This window comes from Chrysemys picta, chromosome 2, assembly GCF_011386835.1.
Source record: "Chrysemys picta bellii isolate R12L10 chromosome 2, ASM1138683v2, whole genome shotgun sequence".
Classification (NCBI taxonomy): Eukaryota; Metazoa; Chordata; order Testudines; family Emydidae; genus Chrysemys; species Chrysemys picta.
In genome coordinates, this window is record NC_088792.1 from 150,676,348 (window position 1) to 150,688,350 (window position 12,003).

General features: G+C 53.9%; 1 protein-coding gene across 4 annotated transcripts in view; it reads right to left on the minus strand.

Moving 5' to 3' along the window:
- Window positions 1-12,003, minus strand: part of KCNIP3 (potassium voltage-gated channel interacting protein 3) — a 92,703-nt gene that overhangs the window by 23,485 nt on the left and 57,215 nt on the right. Inside the window, exon 1 of one of the 4 annotated variants that reach the window (XM_024108393.3) lies at window positions 8,661-8,906. The exons of the other annotated variants lie outside the window; for them this stretch is intronic. Coding sequence (XP_023964161.1) covers window positions 8,661-8,763 — 103 coding nt within the window. The 5' untranslated portion in view covers window positions 8,764-8,906. Of the gene's footprint in view, window positions 1-8,660; window positions 8,907-12,003 lie in introns of those variants that run through there. 4 annotated transcript variants of the gene reach the window in all.

Sequence of the window (12,003 nt, forward strand, 5' to 3'; positions counted from 1 at the left end):
GAGTCAGTCATACTGAGTGAAATCCACCACGTGAATCCTATTTCAAGGGCTGCTACATTGATTTACACCAGTGGAGGAATCAGCCCCAAAGCCTAGAATATCCTTTGCAGCTAAGAGTGATTAGAACCAGGTGACATTTTTTGGCGGAAGTTTTTTTCGTGTGTGGCAAAAATGCAGATTCAGAGACACTGAACCATTTCATGAATATGTGTCAGTTATGCCAAATTGTTTTGGTCAAAAACCTCTCCCCACCCCCGAAAAACTGACAAAAATCAAAATGTTTCATTCCAACATTTTCAAACTGAAACATTTCTATTTTTCGGTTCCAAGTTTCCTTTCATTTTATTCACAGACCCACTCCAAATCCCTGTCAAACGGTCGCAATCAAAACAAAACGTCGCAATTTTGTCAAAACAAAACGTTTCACTTGACTTGAAATGAATTTTTTTCTGACTTTTCGAGGTGCCAAAAATTTAGAAAAAAAATCGTTTCCAGTTGAACCCAAAACGATTTGCTTTTTTCGTTTTTTTTCTTCCTGAACGGCCAGCGAACCAAAAGGTCTGTTATTCACTCAGCTCTAGTGCCGACAACAAACCTGTAGTGTACGGTCAGAAAAGTGCCCGTATAGAATCCTAGAATAGAATCATAGAAGATTAGGGTTGGAAGGGATCTCAGGAGGTCATCTAGTCCAACCCCCTGCTCAAAGCAGGACCAATCCCCATCTAAATCATCCCAGCCAGTATAAGAATGGCTCCTCCTTACCCAATCAATTTACTAGTTGGGCCAAACACTAGAGTAGCTCCTCCAAAGTCAGTTAGTAACACCAGGGTTCACAGTTATGAATGAGCGCGCAGGACACATCTGCCGACTTTAATGACAACAAAACTAAGCCTGTACTGCTTTTGATTCCCATGAGCCCCGCAGAGCCAACCCAGCTACGGGACAGTGTGCCAGAGCCTAAACTGTCTGATGCATCGTCAACAGGATTGTTAATTTACTCCCACTTGCAGGATCTTTATTGCCGGTGGTGATGCATGAGCCAGAAAGAGCACCATGCCTCCCCCAGCGGGAGACTGCACGGCCAGCCAGCAGAAGTGCTGAGTACCCACAAAGGCAACTGAAGTCAATGAGAGCTGCGGCTCTGCAGCCTCTAGATCAGGGTGGGCAAACTACGGCCCGGGGGCCACATCCGGCCCTCCAGACGTTTTAAGCCAGCCCTCGAGCTCCTGCCAGGGAGCAGGGTCTGGGGCCTGTCCTGCTCCACCGCTCCAGCTGGGAAGCGGGGTTGGGGGCTTGCCGCACGGCTCCTGGAAGCAGGGGCATGTCCCCCCTCTGGCTCCTATGTGTAGGGGCAGCCAGGGGGCTCCGCATGCTGCTCCCGCTCCAAGTGCTGTCCCCACAGCTCCCATTGGCCTGGAACCGCAGCCAATGGGAGCTGCAGGGGCGGCGCCTGCAGATGGGGCAGCATGCAGAGTCGCCTGGCTACCCCTACTCATAGGAGCCGGAGGGGGGACATGCCACTGCTTCTGGGAGCTGCCTGAGGTAAGTGCCGCCCGGAGCCTGCATCCCTGACCCCCTCCCGCACCCCAACCCCCTGCCCCAGCCCTGATCCCCCTCCTGCCCTCCGAATCCCTCAGTCCCAGCATGGAGTACCCTCCTGTACCCCCCAACCATCGTCCCCAGCCCCACCCCAGAGCCCGCACCCCCAGCCAGAGACAGAGCCCCCTCCCACACCCCAACCCCCTGCCCCAGCCCAGAGCCCCCTCCTTCATCCTAAATTCCTCATTTCTGGTCCTACCCCAGAGCCCGCACCCCCAGCCGGAGCTCTCACCCTCCTCCCACACCCCAACCCCCAATTTTGTGAGCATTCATGGCCCACCATACAGTTTCCATACCCAGATGTGGTCCTCGGGCCACAAAGTTTGTTCACCCCTGCTCTATGGCGATCATGCTCCCTTCTTCTTACCTGAAACCTTGAGGGTATTTCAATGGAGCTACATTGATTTACACCAGCTAAGGGTCTGGTTCCATGCATTCAGTATGCTCCAAAATGATTGCCATTAAAATGGAGCATCCCGGCTACCCCCAGCAGGACAGACCCACTGCAGAATCACTCTGAATTACACTGTTCAACCCTTTAATCAGGATTGATATGGAGGGTGGTTTTGCAGTTCATGCACTGGCCTGGGATTTAGGAGAGCTGGGGTCAGTTTCTAGCCATACCGCAGACTTTCCGTGTGACCTTGGGCAAATCACTTAATTTCTCTGGGCCTGTTTCCCCTTCTGGAGTCATTCTTTCTCTCACCCTTTGTCTCATCCATTTAGGGCCTGATCCAAAGCTAGACTTCAACAGGCTTTGGACGAAGCCTTTAGACTGCAAAAACTGTATGGGGCAGGGACTGTCTCTTACTATGTGTCTGTGCAGCACCTGGCACAATGGGCCCTGATCTTGGCCGGAACTTCTAGGCATTTCTGTAAAACAAATAACCTATGCATAATAATCGGCTCAGCTGTTCCCTTTAAGTGCAGGCACCGACGAGGGGATCTTGATTCCTAATTACCTGATTCGTGGATGCAATCAATTAGGTCAAAATCCCATGAGCAGCACCCACAGTTTAGCTGCGCCCACAGTTGGCTGGTGCCTGGAAAGTTAGAGGCGTTGTTAATTATGTGGCCCCTACAGAGCTAATTATTCTGTATTCAGGCAAATGTCCTATGTCATAAAAACTCAGGGTTTGCCACCGTAGTCCACAATTCAGGGCATTCCACATCCCCCTTTGTGCCTGATGCACTCAGCATGTGACTCTAGAACAGGGACCAGCTAGGGAAGTTACTCCTTTAGCACAAGTAGGAGAAACTCACTTTTTTTAGCTCTGGAGGTCCTTAGTTCAATCCCCGTTGATAGCTCAGATGATAGTTGTGTGATGGGGTAGGCTTACCCCATAAAGGCAATACTGCCTAATGGTCAGTCCACCCCACCACCTGGCTACTTAAGAGCTGAAAGGTTCGATTGTAGACACAAGGATCTGGGAGATATTCAGACAGAGGAAGCGGGGCCGGGAGTAAGAAGTGTTTGAGAGGAAATCTTGTTCCTGTTTCTTTAAGGGCCTGGGCTTCCTGAGAAGGGAAACTGAGGCAGGGAGCATGTGCAGGCCCACTCTAATTCAGCAGCGGGTGCTGCAGGGCAAGCACACCCTACGATGCTAGCAGTACCTCAGCTGAACTTGAGTGCTAAGGAATGGAGCCCTACTGTCATGGCCGCCGAGTAACAGAGCCACATGAACATTCCCTGGGAGCAACGGCACCACAGCCCATTCCTTGCACGTCACCGGCGCATCTCCTGTCTGCTGCTGCCCTATAGCTGTATGGTTGGAGGAAGAGCATCATGTGTCCAGAGCCAGCTTTATGCACTGGAGCATGACCTACCCCCGGGGGGCCTGGCTGATGTCGGTTGTCCCCAGGATCACACTGATTGCTTTAGGAAAACAGCCAATGGTGGCCACAAGCAGAGGCAGGATACTGGGTCAGCTGGGCCAATGATCTGTTCCATTGCTGCACTGCTCAGCTTCTCTGCTGGAGCATCTTCCTTTGCCCCTGGGAAGCAGGGTCTTTGGGGCACCCACTGGCAGAGCAAACAACTCCCAGGGTCTCTTACCATCCCCTCTGTATCTGCTACAGTCCATCCACCAACCTGTATGTGACCACAAACTCCTTCCACTCAAATATAACTGGGTGCCAACCAGAGCTGTCACCCACTTTCGCACACTTATCCTCCATCCCAGTGGTTCTCACAACAGAGATCCATCCATCCATCCAGAGCAGCCTTTCTAACGTTACTATCACCGGGGCACTAGGTGACAGCAGTGGGTCTAGGGGACTGTTCTCCCTGCACATTGCTTGCTCCTGCAGTCCAGCCCAATCAACCCTGATAATACTCTGTCCTGCTTTCTTCTATTTGTAACCATTCGGTATTGATGTAACATGCATCGGACTGTATCAGATACTAGAACAGGCAACTTTTTGGCAAACTTTTTGGCCTGAAGGCCACATCTGGTTTCGGAAATTGTATGGAGGGTGGGTTAGGGGAGGGGGTCGTGGCCCAGCCCCCACCTCCTATCTGCCCCCCCCCCAGGACTCCTGCCCCATCCAACCCCCTCTGTTCCCTAACCCTCCCCCCTTCCCCCAGGACTCCTGCTCCATCCATACACCCCTGCTCCCTGACCCTGACCTCCACCGGATCCCCACCGCCCCATCCAACCCCTCCTCTCATTCCTGATGGCCCCCCCCGGGACCCCTGCCCCATCCAACCACTCCTTATCCCTGTCCCCTGACTCCCCCCGGAACCTCTGCCCCTGACTGCCCCCTGCTGCCCCATCCAACCCCCCTCCTTCCTGACTGCCCCCTGGGTCCCCTGCCCCCATTCAACCCCCTATTCCTCCCCCAACTGCCCCAACCCCTATCCACCCCCCCGCCCCCTGACCAGCACTCCGAACTCCCTTGCCCTCTATCCAACCCGCCCCCCACTCCGTGCCCTCTTACTGCGCTGCCTGGAGCACCGGTGGCTGGCGGCGCTGGAGCTGGGCCACGCCGCCACCGCCACCACGCAGCACAGAGCACCGGGTCAGGCTGGGCTCTGCAGCTGCGCTGCCCCAGGAGCTCACAGCCCTGACACCCAGAGCATTGTGCCAGTGGTGCAGTGAGCTGAAGCTGCAGGGGAGGGAGGACAGCAGGGGAGGGGTGAGGGTAGCCTCCCAGGCCAGGAGCTCAGGGGCTGGGCAGGATGGTCCCATGGGCCGGATATCACCCGCGGGCCGCAGTTTGCCCACCCTTGTACTAGAACATGGACTCTTATGGGTAATCACAGACACCTCATGCAGAACCTTCCAAAACCAGTACTCTTGTGCCATTCAAAACCAATATAAGGAAATATTTTTTTCCTCGCAGCACATAATTAGACTGTGGAACTCACTGCCACCAGATGTTTTGGATGGGCTATAAACCCTCATGCTTCAGGATTTAAGCCAATTGCTAGCAATTAGGGGTCAGCAGGAGACTCGTCTTGGGGACAAATTAATCCACTGCAAGGTTTCTTGCCTGTCCCCCTGAAGCAGATGGTACTGGCCACTATCAGAAAAACTGGACCGGATTAGATGGACCTTGAGTCTGATCCAATAGAGCAGTTCCTATAGGCTAGCAGATTTGGGTTCTGTTCGATGGTCAGACCTTGCCCAGCTCACTTCACCTCCGTACCAGCGGGCTAAGGATATATTTCCCCACTTCCCAGAGCGCAGTGAGGATTAATTCACAAAGTCCCTGATTCAGCTAAACACATAGCTCATTGGCTTCAGTGGAGCTTAGGCATGTCCTTGAGTGTCTTGCTGAATCGGGGGCTTCAGTACTTTGAGCTTATCACATTCTCAGAGACCTGGTCCACATCAAAAGCTCTGACCCAAATCATCCCAGACTTTGAGGAAGTCGAATTCTGGGTCAAAATTTCACAGCTCAGTCCTACTTCTGTCTCCGTCACTGTCACAGCTACCAAGAATAAAGCTCGATTTGCAATCGGCCAAACTGCTCAGGCTCACGGGAGCAAACAAGAGTTTGGATTCCAGGAAGTTTTAAAGGGACACGCATTTCAACTCCCAAGACAGAGCAGACTGTGGAACTCATTGCCACAGGATTATTGTTGAGGCCAAGAATTTAGGCTCAAAGAGGGGCCAGTCATTTCTATGAATAACAAGAATAGCCACAGTTTGAGTAGTTAGTGCAGATGGAGTTTTGGAGGGGACCTAACACCTCATGCTTCAAGCCAATCACTGACATTTAGGGATTTGGAGGAAACCTTCATAGTGATCATCACAGCCTACCACAGGGTTTCTCCTTCCATTGTATGAGGCATCTGGTTCTGGCCACTGTCACAGACAGGATGAGCCATGGATCTGATCCTATATCTCTAAAACACTGTCCCCAACCAATGTGACAAACACGCCACAGCTCGCAATACTGTTACTTTAGTGCTGGGTGGCTAGTACTGTAGGGGAAAGGCAGTGAAGGGCTTGTTCCCTTTGAAACATCATGACTGGACAGCAAACCACTCTGCTGGGATGAGCAGCTACAAGATGTTCTTAGCAGCAGAAGTCACTGTGGTATTTTGCAGCACAGTAACACACACCCCTACAGAGCCAAATTCAGCTCTGCGGTAACTCTGCCTTCCACGGAATTGCGCCCGGGATCCATTTCCATCCACTATGTCTTTGCTTTAGCGCGGTCCAACAGAATCATAGAATCATAGAATATCAGGGTTGGAAGGGACCTTAGGAGGTCATCTAGTCCAAACCCCTGCTCAAAGCAGGACCAATCCCCAGAATGGTCCCTTCCCAGCTGAATCTCTCCCATTTACTCTCCCTGTCTCCACAGCCTGGGGCGCTTTTTCAACGGATGGTGCAAATTCAGCCTCCCCGGACAGAATCAAGGCAACACTCACGCAACAGCAGTCTCAATAGGAGAGCCAAAGACTGCAACCTGCATTCCCTCTGCTCAGATGCTGGGGTGAGCTAATGCTTCCCAGCTGAGCGGATTGGTCTTTCTGCCTCCGACCAGCACAAATATTAAGCATGCAATTAATAAATAATGCCACGCTACAATCTCCAGTAATGGAGTCCCACGATGGGCTCAGAGCTGAGTCAGGGGCCTACGTCACAGTCTCGGTCAATGGGAACTAACCCGCTCCAGAGAGAGCCTGAAATTCCATGTCCACCCTCACCCCTCCCTGGGCTTCCTCTGACCCTGCTCCACCAATGCACCTCCACCGTGACCTGGGGAGAACGGCCACTACTGGCCGGAGAGGGGAACACCACTGCCACTCACTTCTCCAGCACCCTCTCACTCTTCTTCCCACCAAATGGAGGGGTCAGAAGTCAGTGGAGCTCCCCCCAATTCCACCAGCTGAGGATCTGGCCCTGGGAGTTTTATTTGGCGGGCGGGGGGAGGGGCGAGATCTTTAAAATTCAGCCTACTTATCGCTGTAATCAAAGAGCCAGGGCCACCGCACGAGATTCCCCTAGAGCAAGGTCAGAGCATGGCTGGGACATGACGTGGCCACCGGGCGCCTTTTAAAAATAGGACAAAGCAGCAGCGACACAAGTGACTCGGGGAGCTGCCAAGTCAGGAGGGGGGTGCTCTCACTCAGGGTCCTGCCTGCTGCCGGGGCGGAGAGGGGGGTTAGGGTGGGTGGGCAAGGCGCTGTATCTTTTGAAGAAGCTTTGGGGTTCGCGAGCATCTGCTTTCCTCTTCCTCCTCCCCACCCAGGCTGGCCTTGTGCCGTGGAAATGGTGCAGAGGGAAGTGCCCTTGAGGGGTCGGATCCAGTTTCTTGATTTAAGAGTCAAACAAGCAGGTTTCGCTCCTTGGTTAATATTTCATGGGGGCCACGTGACGCCGAGATGGCTGTGTGGTTACTGAGACGCCTGGCTCTGCACTTTGCAGCGGAGGGGGCGGACGTGGAACTACAGAGAGGACCGTCCCGGGGTTGGCGGGGGAGATTGGGTTTGGAAGTGGGGACTCCCAGCCAAGCAGCGAGAGACCCTCCCCGAGGAATGCTTCCCCTGTCACTAGTGCACCAGCGTTCGCAAGTCACGTGCACGTGCATCCCACTGGTGAGTGAGCATTACAGGCCCCCCTCCCGCCGTGCCCAACTCACAGAGGATATGAGCCTGTTATAGACCCTGTTAAGGAGCCTTGCTCTTTAGCTCAAACTCCAGCGGCTCCTGCTTTTTGCTCTAGAGCTCCCTGGTTCAATCCCCGGCCAAGCCGGTGGCCATCACATGTGTCCATGACATCTCCTCCTGAGGTAAGGAACATGGGACTGCTCAGGAAACAAGTTCCCACTCATCCCAGGTGTGATCCTGAGGGACTTGCACCCAGAGGGAATTTGGCCCTGTGCATCCCAAAATATGCATGGGGTTTTGATAGGACTTCGCTGGAAGTTTGCCTGCCTGGAGCACGCAGGAGGAGTCAGAAGGGGTATGGATGTGTTGAATTCAAGGCCCCTCCAGGTCAGCCTTAGGCTCTTATCACACTGGGCACAAGCGAGAGGAGCATCCGTGCACCGGGGGTGGAGGCATTCACGCCTGCGTGGAGAGTAGCAGCTCTTCCCCCTTCATTTCCAAATCAGGGCCTTTCCTTCGGGTGGGCAAAGGGGGCCCTGAATGTGCCTTCGGAGCCTGGTGCTGGTGCTGAGAGCACCTCAGTCAGCAGGAAATTCACGCCCGAGGGGCAGGGCTCCTTTGCAGGAGACTCGCCCTGCATTTCCAGCCAGGGAGAAAAGGACCCTCAGCCCCAGCAGGGCAACTGCAGAGACTCCTAGTGAGTCCAGGGGGAAGCTCAGGGTAGAATTTCCCCTTATCCTGTACCCCGTCCCCCTCCACCACCTGGGGGAACAGCACTAGGAAGGAGTCAGTGGCCACTGTCAGTCGCTGGATGATGCTGTATTGAGGGTAGAGCTGTCCTTACCCAGGGCGTGGGGTTTAGAAGGGGTCAGGGGAGGGGATCATGGGTGCTTGGCTCCAGGAGCAGGGAGAAGGAGAAGCTGGACTGAGCCAGGTACCGGGGTCGGGATGGGGGTGGATCCAGGCTGCAGGGAAATGTACAGTCGGTAGTTACCTTCCATGGACATGGGCTCCAGGATCCCGAACTGTTTGAGGACGGCGATGAAAAGCATAATGACCACGGCCATGGCACAGAGTTCCATCCCCTGGATGCCCATGGCCGGCCAGCGTCCCGCGACGGGTGGCGCAGCTCCGGGGGCATGCGACTCACGCCCCCCGGGGCCAGCTCAACTGGGCCAGCGCCCGGAACCAGAACTGAGGGGCCAGGGAGCAGCCGTGCAGCAGGAAAGAGCCCGTGGTTCCCCACCACCACCAGCACCTCGGCAGCCTCACATCTCCGAGTCCTGGCTGGAGACAGATTGCTGAGTAATCTCCTCCTTTGGCTTCCCCCGCGGGGATGGGAAGGCAGGAGATGGGAGCAGTGCCGTTGCCGCCTTGGTAAAGCCTTGAGCGTGAAAGAAGAAAGAAATCAAACTTTCCGAACTTGGCAGGGCAAACTTTCCTAGCAGCAGAATCCTGGCATGACCGGCTCCTGCCGGGGGCCCATGTCGCTGGGCTGCTGCAAACTCCCGTCGCTCCGGTGAGTCTCTGATCAACTCAGCGCTCCATCAGTCCGGCACAGCAGGGTCAGCTGGAGGTTCTGAGGGGCTCCCCCGTGCCCGGGTGATGATGCACTGACGGATGGAGCATCCGCCCGGCGCCTCCATCTCGCCTCTCCGCAATGCCATTGGCTGGAGGGTGGCTATAAAATTCCACACACTCCCCTCCCTCCCCACCCCCCCCAGGCACACTCACACCCTGAGACCTCGGAAAGGGGGAGGAGGCTGGAGCGGGGCTGGCTGGGTGTCTCTCGTGGCGGGGCGGCATTGATCCAGACAAGAGAAGCGCCGGGCCCCAGCTGCGTCTCCGAGCGACAAGCGATGCCGGCGGTTGCAGACAAGCCGTTTAGTTGGTTTGTTGGTGTGGAAGCCGCGGCACGTGAGGGCAGCTTGGGAAGCCGGGGTGGAAAAGTGACTCTGTAGTGCTGACCCCCTGAGCTCACCGACCTCGGGTAAGGCAGAAGCAACTCCCCTGGGGCCAAGGGAGCAATGCTGGAGTAAGGAAGAGCAGAATCCAGGCGGGCACCAGCAGTTAAATGAAAGGTGATTGAGAGCACACAGCACAAATAAACCCTGGGGATGCAGGAAGCATCGCAGCCGATTCCTCCCCACTGCAATACAGTCATGGGGCCACACTCTTCCTGGGTATAAATGCGGGAGCTTCATGGACTCCACTGGAGTTCTGCCCATTTGCACCAGCTGAGGATCTGGCCCCTGACCTCTTAAAATCTCCCACGCCCTGCAGTGGAGTTCCTACCTTGCAGGGGAACGTTATTCACCAACTGCGAGCTCCTGGGAGACTGACAAATCACTTGCTCTCTCTGCCTGGATTTTAAGGCTGCAGGACTGTACTTCTGCCAGGCCACACCCTACTATTCCACAAGCCCAGGAGATAAAACGCTCCTAATGACACACGACCGAGTGCAGTGGGTCTGTTTAGGAGATGGACCCTGGGACATGCTCAGTATTGCACACACATGCCTGCATGCAGGTTGTCCAGACAAATCTGCTAGCCTGTGGCACTGTATAAAACATGCAAAGAGCTTGAATGCTGCATGCACACATGGCCATGTGCCACGCATGTTCACACGTGCTGCAGGAGACAAGGCCAGACAGTGTAATAGGAACCCCCGGGGGACCACAAGGGGAATGGCAGCATAGCAAGAGGTATAGGGTAGGGTCCCCAGGGGTGTTAGCAGGGAGCTGGGTGGCATGTGCGGGGCCAGGAATCCTCAGGTGCTGCGCCATGCCAGCTGCACATCTTTAAATATGGTAAGAGACAGTCAATTCTAGCTGACGCATTTAGGGGAACTACGGTAAGAGAGCCAGATCCCTAAAGCACGCACCTGGCTTCACAGTTTGCACAGCAGTGGGCAGATTCCGTCACCCCTCGTGTGACTGTCTGTGCGGGCCGAAGGGAAACCCACTGTGGTTTTCGCAAGGGAAGCCAATCTCCTGTGGGGAGGGTGGATGGAGAGAGATAGAGGGGTGTGTACAGGAGATTGGCCCCGCTTCCTCTTAGCACAGGAAGTGAGGGCACCCCGGGTCTCCTTGCGAATTGGGGCGGTGGCAACGCCCTCGGCTCCACTCTAGGCACTGTGGGACACGTTCTCCTCCTTGTACCCAGCTCACTGAGTACCTAGATCTGTTTGCACACCAAGACATTCACCTGCACATGGAGAGGCCCGGAATTTCTGTGACACGCTGCGTACCCATCCATATAGACGATCGGGCTACAGGTTTATGAACCTGTCGGAATTATAACCTCACCCACTAACTCCAGCGGGAAATCAGCAAAATTATGACCCCGTGCGTCTGACTCCGCTTGGGACACGAATGATCTAGCAAAAGTGTTTGTCCCAGGGTATCATTGCCCCAGTCCTCCCCTCCCTACAGGGCTGCATGGTGTTCTGCATCCTCCACCCCAGAGGTGGCTGCATTTCAGTCACTCTGCACAGATCTATAGATTACACATACATGCACTTTATAAAATGGGACACTAGGAAGAAGTGACCAGATCAGACACAAGGTCCATCTAATCCTGTATACTCCCCCCTCAGATGTTTCAGAAGAATCTGTATAATCTTCGTAACACAGAACCATGCAATAATTCTTGCATAGAAGACAGATTTTTCCAATCCCCAGCCCCAGCCGGTTAATATCCTTCATGCATTTTTAGCATGTAGCTGTTTTTAAAAAAATCATTTAGGCCCCGATTCCTTCCAGTAAAGCAAATAAGTTGCATTGAAATCAACGACACACACACATGCTTAAAACTAGGCTGAATCAAGGCCAGAAACAATTAACCCCTTTTTGACCTCTTTCCCTCTGACATCCACCGGCAATGAGTTCCACAGGTTAATTACACATGAGGCAAGGAAAAAACCTTTATCAGTTTGCCTTCTAATTTGGTCAGGTCCCTGTGTGGGAGGGAAGGCAAATAAGAGTGCCTGACTGACCTTCTCTAAACCATTCATTATTTTATATTTGTCTATCGTGTCATCCCTTATTCATCTCCCGTCTAAGCTAAATAGTCCTTTCCCATCCCGCATTGTGAGAGCTGAAAACTGCAAATTATTATTATTGCAGCGAGAAAGCAGCTGAGCTTTCAACATGCACACTCCGTGGCTGGGTATTCACCCCATTCCTCCACATCCCTCCTCCCGGGAAATCCGCTTGCAAAGGACAAAAGCCCAGAGCAATTCCCCATGAACACGGCGCTATAAACAAGACATTGATCCCTGTTTTCTCATTGTAAAATATTAAAGATGTTTAAATGGATAAAAGCGCCAGCCTCCA